This window comes from Hyperolius riggenbachi, chromosome 9 (assembly GCF_040937935.1).
Source record: "Hyperolius riggenbachi isolate aHypRig1 chromosome 9, aHypRig1.pri, whole genome shotgun sequence".
NCBI lineage: Eukaryota > Metazoa > Chordata > Amphibia > Anura > Hyperoliidae > Hyperolius > Hyperolius riggenbachi.
In genome coordinates this window covers 96,605,887-96,622,228 of record NC_090654.1, presented here as the reverse complement: position 1 = coordinate 96,622,228, position 16,342 = coordinate 96,605,887, and the positions used below count along the sequence as shown (strand labels likewise).

The 16,342-nt window shown below is 43.4% G+C and overlaps 1 protein-coding gene across 1 annotated transcript in view; it reads left to right on the top strand.

Moving 5' to 3' along the window:
* The first annotated feature begins 1,685 nt into the window (after window positions 1-1,685).
* Window positions 1,686-16,342, top strand: part of LOC137533493 (NACHT, LRR and PYD domains-containing protein 3-like) — a 77,306-nt gene continuing 62,649 nt past the window's right edge. Inside the window, exons 1-2 of the mRNA XM_068254872.1 lie at window positions 1,686-1,803; window positions 3,674-3,834. Of these exons, the coding sequence (XP_068110973.1) occupies window positions 1,686-1,803; window positions 3,674-3,834 (279 nt within the window). The remainder of the gene's footprint in view (window positions 1,804-3,673; window positions 3,835-16,342) is intronic.

Sequence of the window (16,342 nt, the reverse complement as noted above, 5' to 3'; positions counted from 1 at the left end):
GACATCTGGCTACACTCCTGACTATCCTGACATCTGGCTACCCTGACATCTGGCTACACTCCTGACTATCCTGACATCTGGCTACCCTGACATCTGGCTACACTCCTGGCTACCCTGACATCTGGCTACACTCCTGGCTACCCTGACATCTGGCTACCCTGACATCTGGCTACACTGACATCTGGCTACACTCCTGGCTACCCTGACATCTGGCTACCCTGACATCTGGCTACACTGACATCTGGCTACACTCCTGACTACCCTGACATCTGGCTACACTCCTGACTATCCTGACATCTGGCTACCCTGACATCTGGCTACACTCCTGACTACCCTGACATCTGGCTACCCTGACATCTGGCTACACTCCTGGCTACCCTGACATCTGGCTACACTGACATCTGGCTACACTCCTGACTACCCTGACATCTGGCTACACTCCTGACTATCCTGACATCTGGCTACCCTGACATCTGGCTACACTCCTGACTATCCTGACATCTGGCTACCCTGACATCTGGCTACACTCCTGGCTACCCTGACATCTGGCTACCCTGACATCTGGCTACACTGACATCTGGCTACACTCCTGTCTACCCTGACATCTGGCTACCCTGACATCTGGCTACACTGACATCTGGCTACACTCCTGACTACCCTGACATCTGGCTACCCTGACATCTGGCTACACTCCTGGCTACCCTGACATCTGGCTACCCTGACATCTGGCTACACTCCTGGCTACCCTGACATCTGGCTACACTCCTGGCTACCCTGACATCTGGCTACCCTGACATCTGGCTACCCTGACATCTGGCTACACTCCTGGCTACCCTGACATCTGGCTACACTGACATCTGGCTACACTCCTGACTACCCTGACATCTGGCTACACTCCTGACTATCCTGACATCTGGCTACCCTGACATCTGGCTACACTCCTGGCTACCCTGACATCTGGCTACCCTGACATCTGGCTACACTGACATCTGGCTACACTCCTGACTACCCTGACATCTGGCTACACTCCTGACTACCCTGACATCTGGCTACCCTGACATCTGGCTACACTCCTGGCTACCCTGACATCTGGCTACACTGACATCTGGCTACACTCCTGACTACCCTGACATCTGGCTACCCTGACATCTGGCTACACTCCTGGCTACCCTGACATCTGGCTACCCTGACATCTGGCTACCCTGACATCTGGCTACACTCCTGGCTACCCTGACATCTGGCTACCCTGACATCTGGCTACACTCCTGGCTACCCTGACACCTGGCTACATGTGGCTCCCTATACACCTGCCTTCACATCTGAGTCTTATACTCACCATTGGCGTGCTGATCCCTCGTCACGTACCTCTGATAGCTTCCCCAGTGCCGTCTTCCATGTCCGTGTACGGATTTTGCTTCTCCCTCAGCGAGGACATGTCCCCCGCCGATCGGCGTTGATGACATCAGGGTCACACAGCGTCAACATCTCACTGCAAACATTTTTTTTAAGTTGAATTCAATACAATAACCTGTATTGAATTCAATATTTTTAAAAAATTGATTGGAAAAAAAAAAGGTTGAAAATTATTGGAAATTAATTGAACCACTTTTTGCACGGAAATCCTGGGGAATCAGAACGCCAGGGAGGTTAAGCATCTGCTCTTCTGGCTCGGCCGCTCGCGGCTCATGGAGCGACTCATAGAGCGGCTTGGGGGCGGGGCACCAAGGCAGAGCAGAGCACCAAGGCAGAGCACCAAGCAGGCGGCAAGCGGCAGCCGGGGCGACCTCTTGAAACATCTCACCGGTACGGATCAGAGCGTCATGCCTGCACACGCCAGCACTCCCACACTCCTGTGAACCTGCGACCTCCGTCCCGCCCCCTTCCTCCTCCCTTCCGAATCACGGCTCGGATCAATCAAGCTTCACCCATGTGTGCCAATCTCATAGCATTTGTGGGGAAATCTGCTGCCAATCTCAATGCATTTGTGGGGAAATCTGCTGCCAATCTCATTGCATTTGTGGGGAAATCTGCTGCCAATCTCATTGCATTTGTGGGGAAATCTCCTGCCAATAAGATTGCATTTGTGGGGAAATCTGCTGCCAATAAGATTGCATTTGTGGGGAAATCTGCTGCCAATAAGATTGCATTTGTGGGGAAATATGCTGCCAATCTCATTGCATTTGTGGAGAAATCTGCTGCCAATAAGATTGCATTTGTGGGGAAATCTGCTGCCAATAAGATTGCATTTGTGGGGAAATCTGCCGCCAATCTCATTGCATTTGTTGGGAAATCTGCTGCCAATAAGATTGCATTTGTGGGGAAATCTGCTGCCAATAAGATTGCATTTGTGGGGAAATCTGCTGCCAATCTCATAGCATTTGTGGGGGAATGTGCTACCAATCTCATTGCATTTGTGGGGAAATCTGCTGCCAATAAGATTGCATTTGTGGGGAAATCTGCTGCCAATATCATTGCATTTGTGGGGAAATCTGCTGCCAATCTCATTGCATTTGTGGGGAAATCTGCTGCCAATCTCATTGCGTTTGTGGGGAAATCTGCTGCCAATCTCATTGCATTTGTGGGGAAATCTGCTGCCAATCTCATAGCATTTGTGGGAAAATCTGCTGCCAATCTCACTGCATTTGTGGGGAAATCTGCTGCCAATCTCATTGCATTTGTGGGGAAATCTGCTGCCAATCTCATTGCATTTATGGGGAAATCTGCTGCCAAACTTATTGCATTTGTGGGGAAATTTGCTGCCAATAAGATTGCGTTTGTGGGGAAATCTGCTGCCAATCTCATTGCATTTGTGAGGAAATTGGCTGCCAATAAGATTGCATTTGTGGGGAAATCTGCTGCCAATCTTGTTGCATTTATGGAGAAATCTGCTGCCAATCTCATTGCATTTGTGGGGAAATTTGCTGCCAATAAGATTGCATTTGTGGGGAAATCTGCTGCCAATAAGATTGCATTTGTGGGGAAATCTGCTGCCAACAAGATTGCATTTGTGGGGAAATCTGCTGCCAATCTCATTGCATTTGTGGGGAAATCTGCTGCCAATCTCATTGCATTTGTGGGGAAATCTGATGTGCCAATCTCATTACATTTATAGGGAAATCTGCTGCCAATCTCATTGCATTTGTGGGGAAATCTGATGTGCCAATCTCATTACATTTATGGGGAAATGTGCTGCCAATCTCATAGCATTTGTGGGGAAATCTGCTGCTAATCTCATTGCATTTTGTGGGGAAATCTGATGTGCGAATCTGATTGCATTTTGGGGTCAGCAGGCCCTCCACCATGTGGACTATTATGCGCCACTGTCCTCGATACGATGTACTCCTTTTCAGGGTGTGATGTCCTCCTTTTTAGGGGTTTTCAAGTGGCCAAAATACCTCCTGTGTGGTGGTGGTGGTGGGGGGGGGGGGGGGGGGGTTGCAAGCTGTATGACATTACAACAGGAAGTCAGCACTGCACACAAAGCCAGCCATGAAATAAAAAAAAATAATAATGCAAAAATGATTCATGTGTAGCGCAATTTAATAACACTGAAGTCTGAAATAAATGTGATCTTTATTTCAAGTACAGTATATGCAATTTTATAAAAAACAAAACAGTTTAGGATATTAACTCCATCTACAAACCTGTTATGTTTTTCTGTACCTTTTTCCAGAGAAGACTTCTAGGTTTCTCCAGCAGCTGTCTGCATATAGTGATGCATCGCTCAGGTTAATATGGGAGTATGTCAGAGATGACCTGAATTACATTCTGGAGAACATGGATACTGAGAACTTCCTGAATGAACTACAATCTCAAAACGTCTTAAACACAGATGTAAGATAAATATATTTTTGTTACATTTTCACAGTGATCATCCAATGCTTTGATGCTGTGTTCATATGATATTGTGTATCTACAGACAACGCTGAAGGTATGACACTTTGATTCAATGTGGAGTAGTCAGTGTACAGTTTGCATAACTGTGTAAAATTGCTGTCACATTATAATAACATCAGCACACAGCCATGATTGTCTAAACTGCTGTCAACAAAAGTGAGTACACCCCTAAGTGAAGGATGTCAAAATTCTGCCCAATTAGACATTTGGTCACTGGAAGTTCTGCGTGGCACCTCATGGCAGAGAACTTTCTGGGGTTCTTAAAAAAAAATAATGGTTGCTTTACCCATAGATGACCTATACTATAAGAAGATTGCCAACTCAGAACAGGCCTCACCATGATTGACCAAAGGAGTTAAGTGCACATGCTCTGCATCTTATCCAGAGGTTGATTTTGCAAATAAATATGAGCGCTGACAGTGATTACTATTACTAGTGTAAAGGCCCGCCCATTATAAAGTGGGCGCTAGGCCTCGGATCCCTCCCCCACAACCCCCGCGATGCATGTGCACAAGCCCACCCCCTGCTCCCTTCCTCCTGTGCTGGCCCAAATCCGTTCACATGCCGTGCATGTGAGCCAGGCACGATGCACGGAGACACAGCACAGGGTAATTATTATATAGGATTATTGTTGGTTTATAAAGCGCCAACATATTCCATGGGGCTGTAAAGTGATTTTGCAGAGATCAAAGAGATGGTGCTGATGGTGGAATGTTACCCTGTCTGTGCTCAGACCATAAGCCACAAAGTAGGCCTGAATGATTTTAGGAAAAGATTGAATTGCACGATTTCTGTCAGAAATCGCGATTTCGATTCGATTCACGATTTTTTTTTATATTACACAATGGATCAGCACACCAATGGCGAGTATGCGTGCCCCCAGTATAGGTAGCCAAGTATAGATGCCCTAGTATAGTTTAACCAGCTATAGGTGTCGAAGTACAGGTTAGCCAGTATAGGCGCCGCAGTACAGGTTAGCCAGTATAGGCGCCGCAGTACAGGTTAGCCAGTATAGGTGCCACAGTACAGGTTAGTCACCATTGCATTTTTATAGTTTTAATCTGTGACACCTTCCTGTCACCTAAAGGTAGCCATACACTGGTCGATTTGCCATCAGATTCGACCAACAGATAGATCCCTCTCTGATCGAATCTGATCAGAGAGGGATCGTATGGCTACCTTTACTGCAAACAGATTGTGAACTGATTTCAGCCTGAAACCGTTCACAATCTGTTGTGGTGGTGGTGCTGCTGCCGCCGCTCCCCTCCCCCGCCGCATACATTACCTGCTCCGCCGGCGTGACTGCCCCCGGTCACCGCTGCTCCCTCTCCGCTCTGGTCTCCAGGTCCGGCATGCTTTACTTCTTCCTGCCCGGCAGGAAGTTTAAACAGTAGAGTGCCCTCTACTGTTTAAACTTCCTGCCGGGCAGGAGGAACTGAAGCATGCCGGAGACCAGAGCGGAGACGGAGCAGCGATGACCGGGGGCTCGCGCCGGCGGAGCAGGTAATGTATTGCCGCTCTATTGCGTCGGACGTCCGGCACTCGAACACCGCTAGCGACGCGCTCCCTACCCGCGGGCGATCGACGGTAATTTTCCGCACGGAGCGATCGACGGGATCGGACGAAATGGATCGAAATTCGGCGTGTAGCGCGAACGAATTGGCAGCAGATTCGATCCCAGTGATCGAATCTGCTGTCGAAACGGCGGCAAATCTGGCCAGTGTACGGCCAGCTTAACCCTTGTTATAAAATGTATTGAGAATGGTGGAATAACACCAAGGTAATAACCTACTTCACATGCATACAGTACAATATTAGGTAAACCACAAAAAAGTCAGAAAACAAAAAATTCCAAAACTAGTATACATTCAAAAAGGTCAAGTGCATAATAGTTTCACCAGTATATTGTATGTTCCACATAGGCTAGTAATGCATTACTGAATATATCTAGTATATGCTGAAAAAGCTACCATGCACTCACACTTTTTGATTGTAGACTAAACTTGGAATTTTTGGTGCCAGTTGTGTGACTTTTTGTTGTTTGACCAATATTTAATGCCTGCCCCAACTACCTAGCTCACTCACGTTAACTCCCTCATAATTCCTAACCAGAGAACCACCATAGCCTGATCCAGATGCCTCTGATATTACTAATCTTATTAGAGGTTATTATTCAATTTTCTAGCTGATTGGTCAGAATGTTTATTTCCAACATGTGATCAGCTCTCGATCGATAACTGGATCGATTTTCCAATCACTACTGCACAAAATCGATCCGGTTATCAATTGGGAGCTGATCAGACATATTGGAAATAATCGTTTTGATCCATCAATCAAATGGTGTGCAGCTAGCATTAGTCCAGCATCAATTTTTTTTAGCACCCAATTCTCCCTCCTGCAGCCAATCATTAATACTAATATTTTAGTGTGGGGCCCCCCAGTAGTCAAGGCTCTCTATAGGGGCTGTACAGGACTTACATCCGCCATATATATGTGCTGTAAAGGCACTGGCATGTTGGTATATATTTTAGGGGTGATGGGGGGGGGAGGGGGGGACACAAGATTAATAAAGGGGTCAATGTGAGCTCAGAAAATGCTGATGGGGGGGTCTCCAGCTCACCCCTTCCATGTCAGAAACATAGCAGAGCCCCCAAGTATAACCTCTTATCGCACCACGCTGTACCCAAGGCCCGCCGATATCGGTAGTAACCATAGTGACGCTCACCTGCTCCCACCCCGGTGTGCCCATGCAGGAGCTTTGCGGATCAGACGTTGCACCGGCGAGTCTGACAGACGGCAGGTGGAGTCACAAGGCATGCGCTTGGCTGGTTGTTTTGCTCATGAATAGTACTGCGGGGAAGGAACAGCCGTTGGGGATGAGACGCTGAGAGAAATGGCAGTGATGTTCAAACATGCTGTTGCGTCTTACCGCGCATGCCCAGAATGATCTCCATTCCAGGGCAGAGCTGTGGAGTCCTGCTCTACCAATCAGTTTTGGAGGGAGGTTGGTGGCTGGAAGCAGCAGAACTACTATAGATACTTTGGGGGGCGGGAGCAGAGCAGGTACCAGCGGTGGCAAAAACCACCGCAAAATCGGGGCTGTGACAATCTCAACATCGTCTTGCCCCTGCCCTGATCACGATTTTCTGTTTAAAACCAAAAATCATTCAGCCCTGCATCAAATTGGTCTGCTTGGCTGTTGACCCAGAAGGAACCCTCTTGCAAAGATGAAGCGCAAAAAGGCCCACAAACATTTTGCTGAAAGCAAGCAGAATGGACGCGCACAATTTTTGCATGCAAATTTTCGGACACTATGGACCCAATCCAATTCACTTTTTCTCATATGTTTTTTCCTAGGTGATATTTTCACATTACAGATAGAATGCCCTTTAAGCCAAAAGCAAGGAAGATAATACTGTTTTTCTATTGTAGGGTGCTGAAAAGTTATTTTAAACAGACAATGAAAACAGAAGATGAAAAATTGTCTCCCTAGAGAAAAAATTTATTGGATTGGGGCCTATATCCATTTGTCTGTATTCAAAGAACTCCTGAAGTGAGAGGTATATGGCGGCTGCTATATTTATTTCCTTTTATACAATACACATTGCCTGGCTGTGCTGCTGATCCTCTGCCTCTAACACTTTTAGCCACAGACCCTGAACAAGCATGCAGCAGATCAATGTTTTTGACAATATTATCAGATCTGACAAGATTAACTGCCTGCTTGTTTCTGGTGTGATTCAGACACTACTACAACCAAAAAGATCAGCAGGACTGCCAGGCAACTGGTATTATTTAAAAGGAAATAACTATGACAGCCTCCATATACTTCTTGCTTCAGATTCCCTTTAAATAAATGCATTTTTCCATAGAAACTAATAATTGATGAGAAAATACACACTTTATTCAAGCTCATTTATACAGTAGCAGTAAAAAGTATGTGGACCCTTTGGAATTACTGTATATGGATTTCTGCACAAATTGGTCTTAAAATGTGATCTTCATCTAAGTCAAAACAATAGACAATCACAGTCTGCTTAACCCATGCAGGTTCCGTCGTTTTCACGTGAGAAATGTTCACCTCCCATTCATTATCCTATAACTTTATCACTACTTATCACAATGCACTGATCTATATCTTGTTTTTTTCCGCCACCAAATAGGCTTTCTTTGGGGGTTACATTTTGCTAAGAGCCACTTTACTGTAAATGCATTTTAACAGGAAGAATAAGAAAAAAATGGAAAAATTCATTATTTCTCAGTTTTCAGCCATTATAGTTTTAAAATAATACATGCCTCCATAATTAAAACTCGCGTATTGTATTTGTCCATATGTCCCGGTTATTACACCATTAAAATTATGTCCCTATCACAATGTATGGCGACAATATTTTATTTGGAAATAAAGGTGCATTTTTTTCCATTTTGCATCTATCACTATTTACAAGTTTAAAATAAAAAAAATATAGAAATATTTCATCTTTACATTGATATTTAAAAAGTTTAGACCCTTAGGTAAATATTTACATGTTTTTTTTTTTTTTTTTTGTAATGGTTTTTTTTTTATACTAAACATTTTTTTGGGGTACTTTTGGGAGGGTGGGAGGTAAACAATAGATTTATAATGTAAATGTGTGTTAATTCTTTATTTTTTTTTTCAGGTGTAGTATTACTTTTTGGCCACAAGATGGCGGCCATGAGTTTGTTTACATGACGTCACTCTAAGCGTAGCACGCGCTTAGAGTGACGCATCGGGAAGGAGACGGCCAGAAAAAGCTCAGCTTCCCAGAGAAGCTGTCGCTTTTTCAGCGGGGGAGAGGAATCAGTGATCGGGCTCCATAGCCCGATACATTGATTCCTTGGCTACCGAATCCGCGGCCGGGAGTGCGCGTGCTTCCGCACGATCGGCCGCGGGGGCGCGCGGTAGCGCGCATGGTTCCTGGACGTAGAAACTACGTCCAGGAACCAAAATAGGTTAAACTAATACCACACAAATAATTAACCACTTTACCCCCCGCGGTACGGATACCTCCGTCCCTTTTTCCATCCTTATTAAACCAAGGGACGGAGAATTCCGTACCTACCGTGCTACCGCCGCTGTCCGCGGTCCCGCCGCTCGTTCACGCCGCTGCCCACTCGCCCAGAGATCAATGAACGTGAAAATACATTCCCGTTCGTTGATCTAAGCCCCCGCAATGATCTGCTGCTTTTATGAGAAACAGCGCGATCATTGTGATTTTCCCAGCTCCATAGTGCTTCCTGTAAGCGTCCTTCCGGATGCTTACAGGTCGCATGAACAAAGACTCACTGTGGCCATCTTGTGGCCAAATAGTAAAACTACACCCTAAAGCATTTTACATATACAAATACATTAGTTTTACACAATAAAATTAACTCATTACCTCCCACACTCCCCATTTTTTTTTTTTTGGGTAATTAAAAAAAAAAAATACAATAAAAAAAATAAATAAATCGTTACCTTAGGGACTGAACTTTTTAAATATTTATGTCAAGAGGGTATAACGCTGTTACTTTATAAACTATGGGCTTGTTATTAGGGATGGATGCAAAACTGAAAAAAATGCACCTTTATTTCCAAATAAAATATTGGCGCCAAACATTGTGATAGGGACATAATTCAAACGGTTTTATAACCGGGACAAATGGGCATACATTTCATGGGTTTTAATTACAGTAGCATGCATTATTTAAAAACTATAATGGCCGAAAACTGAAAAATAATGATTTTTTTCCCACATTTTTTCCTATTTTCCCATTAAAACACATTTAGCTGAGGGAAATATCTACTATTGCCTGCATACACCCTTTTGACACGTTTCTGAGACCAGAGGGAGGAAGGAAATCGTTGTCAGACATACAAAAAGAACTAGCAACTTTAGGGGCACAAAAACTAGCCATCAGAAACATGTCAAAATGGAATAAATTTCTTACGGTCCAGAATTTAGAGCAGAGAATACTGGACGGTAATAACTGTATCAGACAGGCAATTGTCAGCGAAAAATGGAGAGAATCGCATCTATTAATGATCTTTCATGCTAAATACGCATTTAACATTAGATACCACATCCCCAGACCAGGCTATATAGATCATTGTCCGAAATGTAAATTACACCAAGCTGACATGTTTCATTGTATCTGGAACTGTCCAGTAATTCAAAAGTATTGGGATGCGGTTCTAGAATATGCCAACAGAATAGATAAAACCAAAATATCAAAAGATCCTATGATTTTATTATTTATTTCTACTGCAAAATAGAATACTTTACTCCATACTATTGCATGTGATATTCATAGCAGCAAGAAAAGTAATATACAATAGATGGATCTATCCTACCAGTCCAACCATTTGGGACCTGCAAGAGGAACTAAGACATTTAATGGCACTGGAAAAGCTGGACGCTATCCTCCACAAATAAAAAAAGCACCAAGAAATTTTTCAAGAAATGGAAACCCTTCATGTTGGATTCTTTGTCGGATACGGACCTATGCAATATAATAACCCCATTTAAATACACCACATGGTACTTAAAGGCACATATATCCGGCACTCTAGGCCGCCTGGACTTTGGTGTATGACATACAAATAAGCATATGGGACGAACGAATGTTAAAATTGGAAAGAGTTAAACAAAATTTTAGTTTAAAACTAAAATGATCAGAGAGTGGTTGGGGGGGAGAGGGTGGGATAAGGGCGTTGGGAGAGGGAAGGGGGAGGATGTGGGCGGGTAGGGATGGGAATTATTGCCTCATTAGTTATGCTGGTGCTTGTTGCACGTTTAACAATTGACTGTAATAATTCAACCAATTGTGTAAAAATTGTTCTCTTTGGAAATTTAATAAAAACACGTTTAAAAAAAAACCAACACATTTACAATAAAATAATTCTTGGCATAATGTCCCACCTAAAGAAAACCTAATTGGTGGCGAAAAAAACAAGATATAGTTCATTTCATTGCGATAAGTAATAATAAAGTTATAGACGAATGAATGGAAGGAGCGCTGAAAGGTGAAAATTGCTCTGGTGTTTCAGGGGTAAATCCTCTCGTGGGGAAGTGGTTAAATGACTCCATGTTATTATTGAACATACCATGTAAACATTCACAGTGCAGGTGGAGAATGTATGTGAACCCTTGTATTTAAGAACTGGTTGAACCTCATTTGGCAGCAATAACTTCAACCAAACATTTCCTGTAGTTGCAGATCAGACGTGCACAATGGTCAGGAGTAATTTTTGACCATTCCTCTTTATAGAATTTTTCAGGTTCAGTTCAGCAATATTCTTGGGATGTCTGGTGTAAATCACTTTCTTGAGGTCATGAAGACTCTGACTGGGCCACTCCAGAAGGTGTATTTTCTTCTGTTTAAGCTGTTCTGTTGTTGATTTACTTCTATGCTTTGAGCCGTTTTCCTGTTGCAACACCCATCTTCTGCTGAGCTTCAGCTGGTGGACAGATTCTCCTGCAAAATATCTTTATAAACTTGGGAATTCATTTTTTCCTTTTATGATAACAACCTGTCCATGCCCTGACGCAGAAAAGCAGCCACAAATCATGATGCCCCCACCACCATACTTCACAGTTGGGATGAGGTTTTGATGTTGGTGTGCTGTACCTTGTTTTCTCCACACATAGGGCTCGATTCACAAAGCGGTGCTAACCCAGTCAGAGACTTTAGGCATGATAACCATTGCACCACGCTGGTGAAATGCCAGTTTAGGCATGATAAGTTTAGGAGTGAAAAGTTTAGGCATGATAAGTTTAGATAAGTTTAGATCGCGCACAAAGTCTCGCATGCAAAGCAGAGCCATTAAACTCTATGCGGAGTGCTCCAGACTTTGCTAGCGCAAAACTTTTTTGATCAGCTGTGCACTGCGGTGCTAACCCAGTTGGTGCTTAAACTTATCACGCCTAAACTTATCACACCTAAACTTATCATGCCTAAACTTATCACACCTAAACTTATCACACCTAAACTTATCATGCCTAAACTGAGTTTAGGCGCGATAAAGGGCTTTTCACCAGCGTGCTAACTGTTAGCACTGCTTTGTGAATCAGGCCCGAAGTGTTGTGTGTTTCTTCCAAACAACTCAAAGTTGGTTTCATTTGTCCACAGAATATTTTGCCAGTACTACTGTGGAACATCCAGATGCTCTTTTGCAAACTTTACACATGCAGCAAAGTTTGTTTTTTTATGGACAGCAGTGGCTTTCTCTGTGGTATCCTCACATGAACTTGTTTTGTGTTTTACGTATTGTAAATTCGCTAACATGGATGTTAGCATATGCCAGAGACTTTTGTAAGTCTATAGCTGACACCCTAGGATTCTTCTTCACCTCATTGAGCATTCTGCGCAGTGCTCTGGCAGTCATCTTTACAGGACAGCCACTCCAAGGGAGAGTAGCAGCAGTGCAGAACTTTCTCCATTTATAGAAAACTAGCTGATTGCCCGGCGTTGCCCGGGTATGTATTTGGCTGGTGTTGGCTCTGCCCACTTTTTCTAACCCTAACACACAATTGCTCAATGACCAAGTTTGTGAGCTTTGCCATCAATAATTTGCATTGAAATGAAAAAAATCTGATTGGCTGTTTGTGGCTCCACCCCCTTTTCTGAATTTTAACCACAGTCACCCAATGACCAACTGTACCAGGTTTGAGGCCTGTGCCATTAACAGTGCAAGAATGGTAGTAATTAAATATTGCCTTTGTAAAGCAATAGGTGAAGTTTGATTCACTTTTGTAGGCTTCACCCACTTTTCTAAATAAAAATCCCAGTCACTCAGCGAGGAACTGTGCAAAGTTTAAGAACCCTGCCATTAACAGTGTAAGAATGGCTGCATTTTCCCAGTGAAATTTGTATTTGTCTCCACCCACTGATGACCGGGTGTTGTCCATGTATGTGTTTGACTGGTGTTGGCTCCGCCCACTTTTTCTAACCCTAACACTCAATTACTCAATGACCAAGTTTGTGAGTTTTGAGGTCCTTGGCATCAATAATTTGTATTTTCCCATTAAATGAAACAAATCTGATTGACTGTTTGTGGCTCTGTCCCCTTTTCTGAATTTGAACCCCAGTGACCCAATGAGCAACTGTACCAGGTTTGAGGCTTGTGCCATTAACAGTGCAAGAATGGCAGCTCTTTTATTATGACCCTTGAAAATCAACAGGTGAATTTTGATTGGCTTTTTTAGGCTCCACACACTTTTCTAAATATTAATCCCAGTCACCCAGTAACCAACTGTGCAAAGTTTGAGAACCCTGCCATTAACAGTGAAGAAGGGCTGCAGTTTACAATTTCCCCCACAAAAAAAAATCAGTTTTTGACTCCACCCTCTTTTTGTAACCTTGACACACAGTCACTACTCAATGACTAAGTTTGTGAGCTTTCGGATTCCTGGCATCAAAATCGTGCTAATGAAAGCAGTTTATCCAGTTCAGAAATCTGGCTGTTTGTGGATCCTCCCCTTTAGTTAATTCACTTAATGACCGACTGTAGCAGGTTTGAGGCCTCTACCATTCACCGTGTAAGAATGACAGCAGTTACAATATTCCCCTTGAAAATCAATAAGTGAATTTTGATTGGCTCTTGTAGGCTCCACTTACTTTTCCAAATATTAATCCCAGTCACCCAGTGACCAACTGTGACAAGTTTGAGAACCCTGACATTAACAGTGTAAGAATAGCTGCAGTTTATATTTTCCCATGTAAAAAGTTGTTTTTTGGCTCCGCCCACTATTTCTAACTTTGACCTACAGTCACTCAATGACCAAGTTTATGAGCTTTGGGGTCTTTGGCATCAATACGTTGCATTTTACCATTGAAATTAAAGAAATATGATTGTCTGTTTTTTTGCCCGCTCCCTTTTCAGAATTTAAACCCCAGTCTCCCAGTGACTGACTGTACCAGATTTAAGGCCTCTGCCATTAAGAGTGTATGAATGGCAGCAATGTAAATATTCCCCTTGAAAAACAAAAGGTGAATTTTGATTGGCTGCTGTAGGCTCCACCCACTTTCCTGAATATTAGTCACAGTCACCCAGTGGCCAACTGTGTCAAGTTTGAGAACCCTGCCAATAACAGAATGGCTTAAATCAATCTAAAAAATCTCATTGGCTGTTTGTGGCTCCACCCCCTTTAGTGAATTTGGACCCCAGTCACCCAGTGACTGACTGTATCGGGTTTGAGGCCTCTGCCATTAACAGTGTAAGAATGGTAGCAATGTAAATATTCTCCTTGAAAATCAATTGGTGAATTTTGAGTGGCTGTTGTAGGCTCCACCCACATTTCTGAATGTGTCAAGTGTGGGAACCCTGCCATGTAAAAAATTAAGTTGGTGGCACCGCCCACTTTTTCTAACCTTGATATACAGTCACTCAGTTATCAAATTTATCAGCTTTGGGGTCCTAATGGTATCAATTGAAAAATAAACAAATCTGATTGGCTGTTTGTGGCTCCGCCCCTTTCTTAATTTGAACCCTAGTCACCCAGTGACCAACTGTACCAGGTTTGAGGCATCTGCTATTAACAGTATAAGAATGGTAGCAGCCTAAATATTCCCTTTGAAAATCAAAAGGTGAAATTTTATTGGCTGTTGTAGGCTCCACTCACCTTCCAAAATCTTAATCTCATCCACCCAGTGACCAACTGTGCAAAGCTTGAGATCCCTGCCATTAACGGTGTAAGAATGGCTGCAGTTTATATTTTCCCAGTAAAATTTGTTTTTGGCTCCGCCCGCTTTTTGTAAACTGAACACACTCAATGACCAAGTGTCTGAGCTGTTAGGTTCCTGGCATCAAAAATGTGGGAATGGAAGCAGTTTATCCACAAAGGAAATCTGATTGGCTGTTTGTGGCTCTGCCCCTTTTGTGAATTTGGGCCCCAGTCACCCAATGACCGACTGTAGCAAGTTTGAAGCCTCTGCCATTAAAAGTGTAAGAATAGCAGCAGTTTAAATATTCCCCTTGAAAATCAATAGGTGAATTTTGATTGGCTGTTGAAGGCTCCACCCACTTTCTTGAATCTTAATCTCATTCACCCAGTGACCAAGTGTGCCAAGTTTGAGAATCCTGAGATTAACAGTCTAAGAATGGTTGCAGTTTACATTTTCCCATTTAAAATTAATGGCTGAAATTTGATTGGCTGTTTTATCCTCGGCCCACTTTTCCTGGATTTGTAACCTCGGTCACCAAGTGACCAACTGTGCCAAGTGTGGGGACTCTGGCTTGATTACTGTGAGAATAGCAGCCTCTTCCATTTTTTTTCATTGACTTGAATTGGTGAAATCTGATTTGCTGTTTGTAGCTCCGCCCAGGTGTGCAGGGGGGCCGTGAGACACCCAGAACATATTATCCCAGGTAGTAAGGGATCTGCATACCAAGTTTCGTTCAAATCGGTCAAGCCGTTTTTGAGTGATTGCGGCACATACACACACACACACACACACACACACACACACACACACACACACACACACACACACACACACACACACACACACACACACACACACACACACACACATACATACACACATCCGATTTTATATATATAGATTTGTCTTACTATGGACTGATGAACAGCAAGGCTTTTGGAGTTACTTTTTTAACCCTTTTCAGCTTTATGCAAGTCAACAATTCTTAATCGTAGGTCTTCTGAGAGCTCTTTTGTCCGAGGCATCATTCACATCAGGCAATGCTTCTTGGGAAAAGCAAACCCAAAACTGGTGTGTGTGTTTTTATAGGGCAATGCGGCTGTAACCAACACCTTCAACTCAGGTCATTGATTGTACTCCAGCTGGATAACACTTCAGTTCAATTAGCTCTTGGAGATGTCATTAGTCTTGGGGTTCACATACTTTTTTTCCACCTGCACTGTGAATGTTTACATGGTGTGTTCAATTAAAACATGGAAACATTTAATTATTTGTGTGGTATTAGTTTAAGCAGTCTGATTGTCTTTTGTTGAGACTTAGATGTGTAATGATCGCTGCTGCAGCAGCTATTACTGGAAGTAGTAGTGCTGCAGCTCAGGCAGTTCTGATCTATTTCCATGCAAGTTGCATAGCTTTGTCTGTCTTTCCCTGCTGTCAGCTTGTGACTGATTGTCATTCACCTGTGTGGGAGTCTGCATGTCTGCTCCCATTGGATGACCTCAGTATAGGGATCTGCTTCCTGCAGGGTTTCCTTGGGTTTTCGTAGCTTCAGCCTAAGCCTGTCTTGCTGTCGCTTTAGCCCCCGATCGTGTTTCTTGTTATAAAGATACTTTGCTGGTCTTTGCATCATATATTGGTTCATTGCCAATATATATGCATACCAGCACGTTTATTATTTTCCTTGTATTTGTGTTACGTGATACATCAGTGTCGCTGATGTATACGTACACGAACTGTTTGTATCCTGTGTGCAGTTAGTCAGCTTTCCAGCACGTTT